The 13,834-nt window shown below is 43.3% G+C and overlaps 1 protein-coding gene across 2 annotated transcripts; it reads right to left on the bottom strand.

Moving 5' to 3' along the window:
• Positions 1 to 7,387: 7,387 nt before the first annotated feature.
• On the bottom strand, positions 7,388 to 13,455 carry SEC11C (SEC11 homolog C, signal peptidase complex subunit). Of its 2 annotated transcripts, none has more exons than XM_042804786.1 (6): positions 13,280 to 13,455; positions 11,919 to 12,028; positions 10,938 to 11,087; positions 8,625 to 8,744; positions 8,008 to 8,065; positions 7,388 to 7,586 (listed from the first exon to the last, which is right to left on the bottom strand). In XM_042804786.1, the coding sequence occupies exons 1-6, from the start codon at positions 13,319 to 13,321 to the stop codon at positions 7,533 to 7,535; spliced, it is 534 nt and encodes a 177-aa protein (XP_042660720.1). In that variant the 5' UTR covers positions 13,322 to 13,455; the 3' UTR covers positions 7,388 to 7,532. The 2 variants fall into 2 exon arrangements, with proteins under 2 accessions (XP_042660720.1, XP_032865112.1); XM_033009221.2 differs by lacking the exon at positions 13,280 to 13,455 and adding an exon at positions 13,056 to 13,168.
• Between the last annotated feature and the right edge of the window lie 379 nt (positions 13,456 to 13,834).

A 13,834-nucleotide genomic window follows, 5' to 3' on the forward strand; every position in this document is an offset into this window, starting at 1 on the left:
AAGCAAGAGCTGAATATTCTTGAGAGTAATGTAGAACTATTTTCCTGTCTTGATCACTCTTTCAGAGGCAATCAGAACCAATTTGTAAAATTTCCTTTGCAGAGACTGATATCTGTATCTTTTACATTCCAACATTTGGCAAAATAAGGTGTAACAGACACATCTCAAGTGGCCAGATCAGATGCAATTATTCCAGTTGCATTTAATGATTATTTTTTCACTGTTACACCCCTACTATGAGATATGGACCTTTAGGCCATGCTCAGGGTTAGGACATGTACAGGCACAAGGACCAGAGCAGCCAGTGTCATGAAAGGGGTTTGTTTTACAGTGGTCAGACCAGTGCCCTGCACGGTGCCTCCTCTCACCTGGGAGGGCAATTCCAGACTCTGCGTTAGCCTCAAAACCTGCCATGTGTTTATGTGGAAACACGAGGCAGTAGCTTGAAGAGCTCTGGTAAGCCATGATTTCTACCAAAAGCCCTTGGCATAGGGAAGGGCTCAGGGAGCAGGTTAAGCATGGGGTTCGTGGTAAGGGGGGAGAGCTCATTTTCCCTGGCCAGTTTGGGCTGTTTCAGCCGGATTTCCACGCGAGCTGGAGCTGGGATAGTGCAGCAACCAGCAGGTGACTCATCTGCCAATTTGTTAGTTTGCAACTAAATCCACAGAAAATAAACACCGAGGAAATTTGAAGCTACAGGTTTTGTTTCCCAAATGTCAACTCTCTTCCATATATAGCTGATCATGCTGGATTTATAAACACCATATGTATTGGAGAAAATAGAGCTGAGGAAGCTGCATGACACAAGTCCAGAGAGCAAAGAAAGAGCAGGACCGGTGCAGGTGACAGAAAGGACAGGCATTAGCAAACCACAAGGCTCTTAGGTGGCCCCAGACCCCAGTCACAAGAAGAGAAGCAGGAAAACAGGACGGCACCCTGCAGCTGGCAGGAGGGTCACTGCCCCTTGGAAGCAGGGAGGCACCGTGGCCAGCCCCGAGCCCCAGGGCCACGGTTGGTGCCCAGCACAGCCCTGGCTGCGCTGAGACTGCTGAGCCCCCCCGGGGGGTGAATTGAGGCTTCAGGCATCTGTGGGGCAGCGTCACACCACGCTTCCTTTCCGAGAACAATAAAAACCCCAGGTGGGCTCCCCACCTCCTCCTCATTGGCACCCCAGCACGCAATGGAAACACAGCCCTGGTGCTCCAGGGGCTCGCAGAGGGCTGGTGCACCCGCACCCCGCTCCCCCCTGTCCAGGTCTTCTTGCAGTCTGATTTTCCACATACACCTTTCATTTTAGTTCTAGGAAACGTGGTCATCAGCACTAGAAACTGATGTGCTAATGTGATCGCAAAAGAAACAAAACTTTGTCCACAGCTGCTTTATTTGTAAAACTCAAATTCAGTCAGGTTCATATTGCAAACAGACTCAAAATTCAGGTGGTGGTCATGCCCACGTCAGATTTCCATACACCTACATATATCTACAGACTATATATAGCATATGTATATATAGTTTCTGCTGATAGCATATTCACACACAAATGATAGAGAAGCAGAGATGGTTCTATATACAAAAACAGCGTATTGGAGCATAAATGATGACAGAAGAGATGAAGTATACTTATTTAAGCCAAGCTGTGTATCAGAGAAACATATTAAATTTTTGCCATGTGGGTGGCTTATGTTTTGTTTCCTTTTGGCCCCTAAGATGTTCAAAGAAACACTGATAAAATCCATGCGGGCAGAGGAAAATGTCCTTTTCAGCAGTTGACCGCTATCTTGATTAAAAATAGAGAGAAATTACTTGCCAAACAAGGCTTAAACTGGAGTTGTATCTCCAGTTACTCCACGTACTCGTTTTATCTCCACCAGCACAGGCACCAGTACAACCCGAGTGTCGACGCGGCCGCCCCCAGTGCTGCCGTGCCAGGGCTGAGGAGCAGAGGGGCACCCAGGGAGGGGCACTGGGGCTGCTCCACACGCCCCCGCACCCCCCCAGCCTTTGCCACCCCCATGTCAAGCACCAGAGTGCTGAGAGAAGCGGAGGAGACCAACAAAGGCAGCGTCCTGCTCGGCCCTTCCCTGCGAGAGCAGCGGGGTTCACGCCCCCACCCCAAGGATCTGCGCTGGTGCCCCCAGCCCCGGGACCCCACGATGACTGTGGCCCCCCTTCTGCACACACTGCGGCCTGCACAGCTCAGGGTGTGCAGCTGTGGGAAAGCAGCCAACTGGAAAGAAAATCTAAACAGCTTCAACCAAAGTCTGAGCTTCTCCTACTCCCAGCTGCTCAGTTAAAAGCATACTGCTTGTGCCTGTAGCATCTTGATCTTACTCCAGAAAACCCCCAATACATCCAGAGGCCTTGCTAGGATGGAGGCACTTGCTTTAAAACGCTCTTTTCTTTTTTCCAGTGACACAATGCATACATAGTACTTCACACCAATAGCCAAGCTAGCCGTCCTTACCAGGGGGTATTGATGTCTAAGTAACATGTGAGTGGAGATGAACCAGTTACCACAGCCTCAAGGATCTATGGAGCACTGTCTCCAGTTAATAAGTCAGTAGATCCACAATTATATCCTTGATCTGTCCTGACTTCAAAGGGAAGTTGCAGACTAGAAGCAGAGAAGGCAACTGAAGGATTGAGTTGTATTTGTAGAAAAGTGAAAGCACCTTGATGCATCAAATATGTAGGCTCTTAACTCCCTTCTTTCTAACCGTCAGCCCCATCTATAACCCACTGAAACATGCACAACCACAGGTTGTCCCTTATCTCTGAAGAGTGTATGTAAAATTCTGCTTGAAGCACAAGGAGCAGCAATATACATAAATTTAATTTGGGACTGGCTTGTGCCCTTGCTGCAAATTATTTTAGAGGTGATAAACAGACGAACGGAATAGAATAGCACAGTTCAGCTGGAAGGGACCTACAACAATCATCTGCTCCAACCGCCTGACCACTTCAGGGCAGACCAAAGTTAAAGCTTGTCATCAAGGGCACTGTCCCAACGCCCCTCACGTACTGACAGGCACGGGGCACTGACCCCCTCGCCAGGAAGCCTCTTCCACCGTTGGAGCACCCTCTCGGGAAAGAAAGGCTCCCTCCTGTCCCCTCTGAGCCTCCCCAGAGGCGGGTGGGAGCCGTTCCCGGCCGTGCTGTCCCTGGAGCCCAGGGAGAAGAGCTCAGCACCTCCCTCCCCACGGCCCCTCCCCAGGGAGCTGCGGGCAGCAGGGAGGTCGCCCCTCGGCCTCCTCTCTCTTCTCCAAACGGGGCAAACCCTCAGAGGACAGGCCTGCCCGCCCTTCACAAGCTTGGATGCTCTCCTCAGGACACACTGAAGGATTTTCATATCATCTTTAAATTTTAAGCACAAAGTCACATGCTGCAGTTGGGACAATCTAACAGCTCACTGTTCCCAAAGGCTAAGCCTGTTCCTCCTCCTTTGCCTCTACCACGCTTCTGGTTTTTTTCCCCATATGCTTTGTTGAGCCTGCTCAACTCAAACCCAGCAGAGAACTAACTTCCCCCTGGGTCCACAACTTGTGTTGGCTCCACTGAACATGAGAACTTAAAGAGAGATACGTGACTATGTTGGCTGCAGCAAGAGGATCGCCTGGCTGCAGCAACAGGAGCTGAAAGGCAAGTTCAGCTGCGACCTGTAAAGTCACCTTCAAACTTGTTCTCAGCCTGACTAGCAGGAAAAGCTGGTAACATTCAGTTATAAAATATACCAAACAGCAAGCCTTCTCTCTGCTGTAAACACTAATAATATTAAGCAGACATTAAATCATTCATGTATTGTACAGAGCAATTTACCTCACAGCAGAGAAACATTATCCCGATACACATTTCACCATCAAAGCTCATTTATCATTGCTTATCAGCCTAAGGACTAAAGGATTCTGTACTTTTATGTAGCAGAAAGAAAGGGTTTATACCAGAAATTTAGATTTTGGGCAAAACTTTATGCGCTCCTTTCCTCCCTGACTTTTACTCTAAGGAAATTAATAAGCAGCACTAATTAGATCATCAGAAATGGAAATGGTTGGCTTAAACTAGCTCAGTTACGGGAATGAAAGTCAAGAACAGAACCAAGCGCAACCCAATCATCCAGTTGCTGGTGAGTCGTCTCTAAGCTTTCACAGGCAGCAAACCGGATAGGCCTGAAAAAGAAGCCACCAGTTATCAAACTATATGTATTTCTGCATAGAAAAGGTAACCTTGCCAGGGAACAGCAGCAATGCTATAGAGAATCTTTTTTATAAATTATTAAATTCCTAAATCTGCAAAAAAAAAAAGTCTTCTCCTACATAAGAATAGCTATACCATGTTTTAGTGGTTTCACCATGTTTTTCGCCTGTTTCAGTGTTCAGTCACCTGCACAGTAAAAATTACTTTTTCCAGTGTTCAGATGGAATTGACTCTTGTCTCATCACTGGGCACCACTGAGAAGAGTGTTGTGGTTTAGGCCTGATTGGCAGCCAACCACAATGCAGCAGCTCTCTCTCCCTTCCCCTCCGGCAATGAGAAGGGACAGAGAGCCAGGCTTGGGGTTCAAGATAGGACTGGGATGGGGGAAAATCCCCCTTTTATGATCATGAGCAAAAGGCAGACTCATTAGGGGAAGAAAAAAAGAACATACATTTATTACAGACACTAACAACACGTAACAGAGTAGGACAGTGAGAAGCATTGCCCCATCTTGAGAACACCTTCCCCCCACCCCTCCCTTCTTCCCGGGCTCAGCTCTGCTCCTGATATCTCTACCTCCTCCCCCAGTGGCGCAGGGGCAGGGAATGGGGGGTGCAGTCAGCGCTGCTACTTCCTTCATCTTCGGTGAGGGGAGTGTCTGGAACTTGTTCCTCCTGCTCCGTCGTGGTCCCCCTCTCACAGGAGACAGTCCTCCACAAACTTTCTCCGACTTGAATTCCTCCCACGGGCCGCAGCGTTCCCCACACTGCTCCGTCATGGGTCACCAACTTCCTCCGACTGGATTCTCTCCCACGGCTGCAGCCCTTCCCGAGCTGCTCCGGCGTGGGACTCCCCCGCATGCTGCAATCCTCCCAGCACTGAATTACAGCAGCGGGGCTGCCTTTTCCCATGAGACCCCGGCCTTCTTCGGGCACAGCACCTTGATTATTCTGAGCAGGAGCAACAGGCCACAAATCAATGTCTGCTCTACCGTAGCTCTCCCTGTGTGGCAGGGGGGGCCGCCCTGCTGTCTCCCCACAGGATACAGGGGGGTCTCTGCTCCGGCACACCTCCCCCCTCCTTTCTTCCTCCGTTCCTCCACTGACCTTGGTGCTCATGCAGCTGCAGCAACTCCTCCTCACCAGTCCCACTGCCCGTCACCACGTCCCTTCTTAAATACGTTTTCGCAGAGGCGCAGCCGATTGGCTCAATTTCCCAAACAGAAGTGGAGCTGACGTGGAGCTGGGGGAGCTTCGAGAAGCTTCTCACAGGGGGCCGCCCCGATAGCCCCCTCCCCTGCTACCAAAAAACTCCACCACTCACTCAACCCAGGACAAAGAGTCTAGCTCCATCTTCTTTACACCTTTTCCATGCAGGCAGGAACTTTTTGTATTTATGTAAGATTTATCATAGCTGAAAAAAAAGCTATTGCTTACCACAAAAGAGAAAGTAGAATACCTATATGGTTGAACAAGTTATTGTATGTGGCTGACCAAAGTTGCTTTGGTGGATGCAAGTAGCAGACCTCTATGTGTCCAGCCAAAGCGGGCCCACACTGTCATCCCACATTTCACTAAAAAAGCAGACTTGACAACCATTGCATATGTCAATTCTGCAGGTTAAGATTTATCTAGAAGAGTTAAAACAAGACACAGGATATCATGCAACCTTTTTTTTCTGACCATGAATCCACATAATTAGGTGTTATCTTTGCATCTTTTTATTAATACGTGTTTCCTCAACACAAGAATAAATTCCCACAATAATGGTCAAATTTGTAATTTGGGTTATGGCCTAAATCCTACCCTCAAAGTTAGAGCTGACTGTGAGTGCACTGGGGTAGGTGGAGAGGAATAAATTCTGACTTCAGCAATAAGGGTGGGGGGGGAAGGAAAAAAAACAACCAAGCAACCAACGCCTTCAAAAACAAAATCTTACTACATACACACTGTCTCTAGAAATGAAATGATTTTTTCCTAACCATGATGGCACACTTACAGGAAGACTGCATTAAGGATACCTAAATTATTCTGACATGCCATTTATTACACTCCATTTTATTTCTATACAATTTGACACAAAATAATTCAATTTTATAATCTTATAATACAGTTTGTCATGAAAACTGCTTAGTAGGACACAAAAGAAGTAATATTACTTGGAAAAATTCAGCAGTTGTCTGCCTTTCAGCGCTAGCTGTTATAACAGAAGAGGTGCTATTACTATATAATAGTATATTTTTGTAGAGGTAAGGGATTGCAGAAGAAACAAAACTCCATAGGAAAAAAGCATCATGCTGTTCCTTATCAAAGCTACAAAACCAAAGCAAGCGAGGAAAACAGGTTCTGCTTTGTTGAAAGCACAACATTGACATTTGAAGCCAAGAAGAGAAAAATCTAGAATTAAATACAAGACAGTTATCAGGTAAGTTTTAAAATGAAAAATCAATTTTATATTTAACACTATTCAGGTATCACATGATAGGAGAGAACAATACATTCTCAAAACCAGAATAGGAGTTATGTCTTGCCCTCATTGGTAATATCACTGTGCTATTCATTCAGCAATTTAGAAGTGTTAATAAAAATAAAGCCCCATAAAAACTTTTTGTTATGTTTGTTTTACAGCTAGGAACATAAAGGCAGAATAGTTAACAGCCTGAATTCTAGAACCATACACAGTCCCTGAAAATCAGGCCTCTCAAAAAATTGGGCCATCAGGTTTTTTTGTCCCTATGCCACAAAGGCGCAAGTTTCAAATTCAAGGAAAAAGCTCCAAATTTCCATTTATTGGTTCTTAATCAGAATGAAAGACCCCTTCTTGTCTATTTTTGTCAGCCATCTCTAGACAATTTTCTTTAGGCACAAGCCTGACAAAAATCCTACAATCCACTACCTGTCCCAACCCATATGCTGTGTCCTTACAAGTACCGATAAAAACTGTATGGTCATGAAAAGAGAGGGAGCTGACAGACATCAGAAATAATCAAGTATAAAAAATTTAACAAACAGGAAGGAGGAAGTGGGCTCAGGTGCAGAACCACTTAGGAAAAAACACAGTGTATCAAGGAGTGCCATAAGCTGCTTCAGCACGACAGTCAGCATCTTCCAAACAAGCAAAAGGCTAACTGAAAGCAGCATCTATTTAAGATAGTAAATATGCCATTACAGAATGAATGAACAGCCAAAACCTTTACTCATTTGTTGTACAGTTTATTTAGACATGACAAAAGCTTGTAGTTTTGTAACTGCATCCAGAAATGAAAACATCTGAAATATATTATGTTTTTTCCCTCTGTATATTTAACTGGGTACTTTGCTCTTGGAAAAGTGACTTTTTTTTTAGGATTCACGTTTCAGCAGTACATATGCTCCCATTACTGCCAGAAGAGCATACTGCAAAAGAAAACAAAGAATGAAGACTGATTATAATTTCTCTTCATAGAAGCTCTGAAATTACAAATTGTTCAAAGTGTGCCCTCTCTAACAATAGGCGAGTACACAATTATAGAGTGGTATTCCTACAGAATTACAGAACTATTTTGATGTGATCATATTCATCATAAATAGGCATCACAATCATATACACTTATCTTATTAAACTCCTATAAATTAAATGGTTTCAAATTATTACAAATACTAAGTTCTACTTAATAACAGACAAGCTAAAATAAGCAAGAAAACACAGCTCATTTTACATCAGGTACCAAATCACAGAAACAAAATGAACATGTATTCTTAGATACAAGATTGTTACTATCTTTACTCGCTATTTTATAATTTTAAATTAAAGTATTCAAAACATCTGCATACATACCTTAAATTTTGGATAGTCATTCATTATTATCGTTACCATACCAACATAGGGCAAAAATCTGTAATTGACAAAACAGATGAATGTAAAATTAACTCTCAAATATTATATGGTAATGTTTTAATGTTAATCAGTCTTGAATATTTTAGTGTAAAACAATCATTTATGCCTGTCACTAATGTATATCCGAATGGAAATATTTTTTTTTGTCCTTAGATAAAATTTTAATCAAATTATTTGAGAAAAATCTTAAGATATTTCATCTCAACTGGGAAAAAGGATAAAGTAAAAAGCTCAAACCCTGCCTAAAATTCCTGTGGGATGTGGAAATAGTTTCCTAGTAATTTCTAGCAATTCAAAAGACAACTTAGTCAATTTTGTATCTACTAGTGAATTATTTGTTAAATGTGCCATTTTTTGAAAAATTAATTTCCACTCTCCACACCAGTGAGAGGACTACAAAAAGCAACTTTTACAGGTAAAGCAGTTTTTAAATTTACCATTTTATTTAAGAAATTAACAAAATACTATACCAGATCTAGTTTGTATAAACATCAGAACTGATTTAAATTATAAATTTTATATTTAACTGAAAATAACAGACATTTTGCATTACCTACCCTCTTGCTCTTCCAACAACATCTTTCTTCTCTAGCCAGTTCTGACCTTCTTTGTACAAGCCTCTGTCATCAACTTCATTATTATCACCTTTAGTCAGAAATTTGATGTTCCCATTTTCTCTAGAAGGCAACGAGGTGATAAACTAAATACCACTTAATTTAAAAACCTTAATTAACATCTACAAAACACAATGAAAAGTGCTACAAGATTAGATAACAATGTTTACTTCCAGTCCTGCTTGCCCTGCTTATTTAACAAGCACCATTAAATCATTAACATTAATGACTTTACTGACAGAGTCAATTGATTTTAACAAGAAACGGTTTTAAAAACACTCCTAGATTGTCATTGGATGTAAGCAATTACACAGTGGGCACGAAAGGGATATTGTCCACCCAGAACAGGCACTAAACTTTCTCAACAAAAGCAGTAAGTGCCTATCTGGGAAAAAAAAACCCACAATCCTCTGTGTTTTCAACAGAACAGAAATTTAACTCTGAAATACTGAATAATACTCCGCTTAAGAGTTTTCCATGGTTTTGGTTCTGCTTTGTTTTTCTTTTCTTACAAATTGTGGAATAAGATCCTGTGAAGTCATGACACATTAAAGACTGAATTTAAATCACAAATTTCAGATGAGATAGACCCTAAAAATCTACCCTTAGGAAATAAAGTGTTATAATAATACAATGCTTTGAGGCAATTTTCTTCCAAGTTCTATACACCTGCTTAACTCTTAGTGGTCACACTTATGTCAAAATAAAGCTTTGTCCTTCTTTCAATGGAAATAAATATTGAAGACCCTCTGAAGTAGCTGCAAGTCTGCATCAAATTCAGTATTTTGTCACTGACACTGCAATACAGTTTTAGGTCACTCATCATTAAACGTAGTGAGTTCCAGGCAAAACTTCACTTATGTTTGATATTTGTTAATGTGGCAAAAAAAACCAAAAACAAAACCAAACCAACAAGTAATCAGACTTTAAATAACATAATCCAGACAAAATATTATGTGGGGTTTTTAGGGGACTGCATGGAGCAACTCAAGGGACAGAAGCCCTTCAGCAGGCGGCACTCCCCCCCGTGAATGCCTGCAGAGCTCGGGGAGCCAGGCTGCTCCCTAGGGCAGGAGTGGATGGCACGACTTCCCCCAGCCACAGAAGAGGCTCAGTTCTTTTTGGTGGACTAGAGGTTTAAAACCTTGAACATGCCCAAGCCATGACCTTTCCCCACTGTTTCAAATGATCAAAGCATCTTACTCTACACCTTGAACACAATATAATTTAACCACTGTGGTTAGAAAACCTGCCATGTTTCACTCCCTTTCAAGCATTAGGCATATGTGCAGATGATGCATGCAAGACTTTGGTTCAACACCATCATTTAAATAAAGTTATTAAGTTTACTGCCTTCAAAATTATTTTTCTCAAGAAGCTGTTAATTGCAAGTAATGATATTAAGAAACAAGGAGTTTTTATGAAGACAAATTAGGTATTAAAAAAAAAAAAAAGGTAATTCTTGGATGTACATATTTGTTTCAAAATAAGCGTTGAAAAACAGATATTACTCGAAAGATAAACACCTTCAGTTCATGGCCAGGACTTCCTGAGGAGCAAATATGTCAACGCTTGCCACCTCCAGCTTAGCTTTTTGCTGTGCAGAATTAGAAACAGAATTGCCTCTCTTTTGTTTGAGAAGGAACTGTTTATCATACCAGGCATATGCAATAAAGTTAAAAATAAGTAATCTACCTGTTGCTTTTCAGCATGAATGGTTGTTGGCATTGTGACTAACAGACACAAAAAGAGTAAGAATCTCTTCTTTTATTCTGAGTCAAATTTCTTTTCTGGAAAACTTCAGTTAGCAAAGATCACATACTTGTCAGACTTCATCTACAGCTCTGATTGAATCTTCACCTTCTTTCAGAGATTTGCTTTCAGAAGTAGCTATTTCTCATAACCAAAATCCCAATTCTACAACAGTCAGTACTGCAGTCGACTTTGCTCCCATACATAGTGCTACTGCTGGCAAAAGTAACGTGTATAGCTTGTGTTACAGGACTCCTTTGGCACAGGTTTACCTACTTCAAACACGAGCAACTTCACTGAGGGACAGCAGAGGGACAGAAGTCAGGGCCTTGAGTAATGTGCCACAGAATTGGGGATAAAGGTGGATCACATCCTAGAGATGAGTTTCATCTCCTTGTATCCTTACTTGTCTTTTTCATAAAATACTACCAAATTAAAATGTAATTGAAAGTCATGTTGAAGAAAACTATATTTACAAACAAGGAAAATGCCAAGTTGCATTACTTTTCATGTATTTTGATTACTCTGTGAACTATTGGAATGTCTCTGCCTTCAACTTTAAAAACAACTATTTCACCAGCTCTGATTGGGTCATCATGGAAATTTGTTAAGAACAACAGGTCTCCCCTGTGAAAAGCTGGTTCCATGCTGCCACTACAAACAAGAAGAAAGAGAGAGTTTATTAACATTGTGGTAAATGAAAGAACTATGAAAACAAAGAACATCTAATTCTTATAGATAAACTCATAATTTTAAACAGTATCTGTAGCTTCGCCCATTCAGCAACACTACACAGACGTTTAACACAACCCAAACCTCAGTAAGTTCCAAGCTGAGCCAGCCCATAGAACACTTCCTTACTGCCTCAGTGAATGAAAGAAACAAGCTATATAGAAAAGTAACAGTATTGTAGCTATGATGAAGGAACAAAGTAACAAAACGAGCCACTTGTTACGAAACAGATCCATTAATGAAAAAAAAAAAGTTTCACAGTACAACAGGAAGTACTTATCTACATAAAAAGAGTATAACTAACATGAGCAAGAGTTCCGTTTACATCAGTGATTATTATTAATGATCAGAAAATCCATGCCTTTTTTCCAAAGCCAGCCATAGTATCTTTTGGTAACAACCATTAAGGTAGGATTCCAGATCCCATCCCTAGTAACACAAACAGACAATTCCCATTAAAATACTCTTAATTACTGCACACATTCCTTGATGACACACATTCAATTTCTGTAAGGCTGAATCTTCCATGAACATGTGTTTAACTTCATGTATTTGATCAGCACTCAGGGGCCTGCAGGACTGGCTCTTTATATACCAGAAGATACCGCTGAGAGAAAAGCCACACACATGTATAATTTACTCATAAAAGGAGTTCTGCCGTGATACAATTTTAAAATAAATATACACATGGTAAAAAAAAAAAAAAAAAAAGAAATTAACAAACTTTACAAAAAAGCCTTTACATTGACTTACCTGAGCACCACAACAATAGGGCTTTCACTTCCAGTAACGACGATCAGCCCTTTCCATATCATAAGGGCAGAAGACACTATCATAGCAAAATTTAAGACTTGATAATACAGCTACATGAAACAAGAAAATTGTTTTTAGAAGTTACCGTGTTGTATTTAGAAGCACAACATAGAATTTCAACCCATATGCACCACAATCACAATCCAGGCATGTGGACTTTTATGCCAGAACTATATACCAACAGAAGCCTCATAGAACAGATTGCCATATCGGCAATCCAACCAGACAAACCAAACTGCAGTGTAAATTTTAATCCATTGTGTGCCTCAATCTTGGCTTATTATGCCTGTGCAATACTCCCATTTGTTAGTGCCAGAAGCCAGTAAACTCACTAGCAAAGACTTCTAAAATATAGGAAGCTATATGGCAAATGATCAATTTTATTTTGATCACGTCCCTGATGACTACCTGAGCTTGTGAGTATTTAAAGCACACATAATAAACACTGTAAAATCAGTAATAGAAGACTTTGTACCCTTAACAGTTATTTTTGTTTAAAAAGAAGAGCTGTGGGAGTAGAAGGGAGAGAACAAAGGATCATTGCCTGCTATTGTCAGACAGAGATTTCTTATGTTGAAAATCATTCATTGATTTGACTAACTTTCTGCCCCCAAATTCTACTGCTTCGTCAGCCGTTACAGCAGTGGACACACTTTCTTCACACTGCTTCCGTTTTTTTTTTTTTTTTTACTTGGCAACATATGAAGATACTGCGGTGGAAAACGACCCCGCCCGTCTCTATTTATCACGTGGCTCTGAGATGTAAAATATGGAACTGGAAATTCCCACACCATCATTCTAGTTTGAAAATATGTATGCTGGGATTTTCAGGTAAATGACCCACCTAACTTAGCATTGGTCAAGCTTCAAAATTTGCTCTGCAGTTTTTTGGTTTTGGGATTTTTTAATGATCGATAGATACGAAATAAAAACAAACCAAACCAAGAAACTTTCACAGCCTGGAAATCGGAAGGTTTGTCACCAGTCTTATATTCTCCCTCCCAACCAGTTTTTTGCATAGTCACGCAGTAAAGATAAAGACACCGATTTTGAAATACGGGAGTTCAGAACACCCACCTGCTTGCACACGCCGGGCCCTACAAGGAAGCTGACTACCGACAGAAACGTAAAACCACGGTTTCTCAGCTTTCCACGCGAGCCCACGCGCACGGCCCCGGCCCCTCGGCCCGCCCCGGCCCCAGGACCTCCGGGCGGCCCCAGGACCTCCGGGCGGCCCCCGCATCCCGACCCGTCCCTCCGCCTGCGCGCCCCCGGGCTCCCCGCCCGGCACCGGCCGCTACCTGCCGCTTGTTCATGCGCCGCAGGTCCCCGAAGAGATCCATGGCGGAGCCCCCGGGAAGGGCCGCGGCCGGCCGGCGGCGGGCGGCTCCTCAGGACGGCGCGGCAGCAGACACGCGGACCGCTACCCGCGACGGCAGCCGGCCACGGGGAACGGCGGCACAGCCAGCCCCTCCGCTCCCCGGGACTTGTAGTCTCCCTCCTCCCCCGCCCCGCTCACAGCCGCTAGGCTTCGGCGCCCTCTGGACTACAATTCCCAGCATGCACCGCAGCAAAGGGTCCTGAGGGCGAGGCCCCTCGCCTCCCGCCTGCGGAGGTGCCCGACCAGTTTGCTGTCCGAGGGGCTCTCGGCGGGCTCCAGGACCCCCGCGATGCGTCAGAACGCGCCACAACTGGTCTGCGGAGCAAAGGAACGGCGGCACCGGCCTCCTGATCCATGTTCTCCGGATCAGGCAGCTGCCGGGGAGGCCTCCCGGGGGCCGACGCTGCGTGTGCGCAGCTCATTGGCGGCTGGAGACGGGGCGCGCGCGGGGCGGCAGCGGCGCGCGGGGCGGCAG

The sequence above is a fragment of the Tyto alba genome, unplaced genomic scaffold (genome assembly GCF_018691265.1).
Source record: "Tyto alba isolate M040663 unplaced genomic scaffold, T.alba_DEE_v4.0 Super-Scaffold_42, whole genome shotgun sequence".
Taxonomy (NCBI): Eukaryota; Metazoa; Chordata; class Aves; order Strigiformes; family Tytonidae; genus Tyto; species Tyto alba.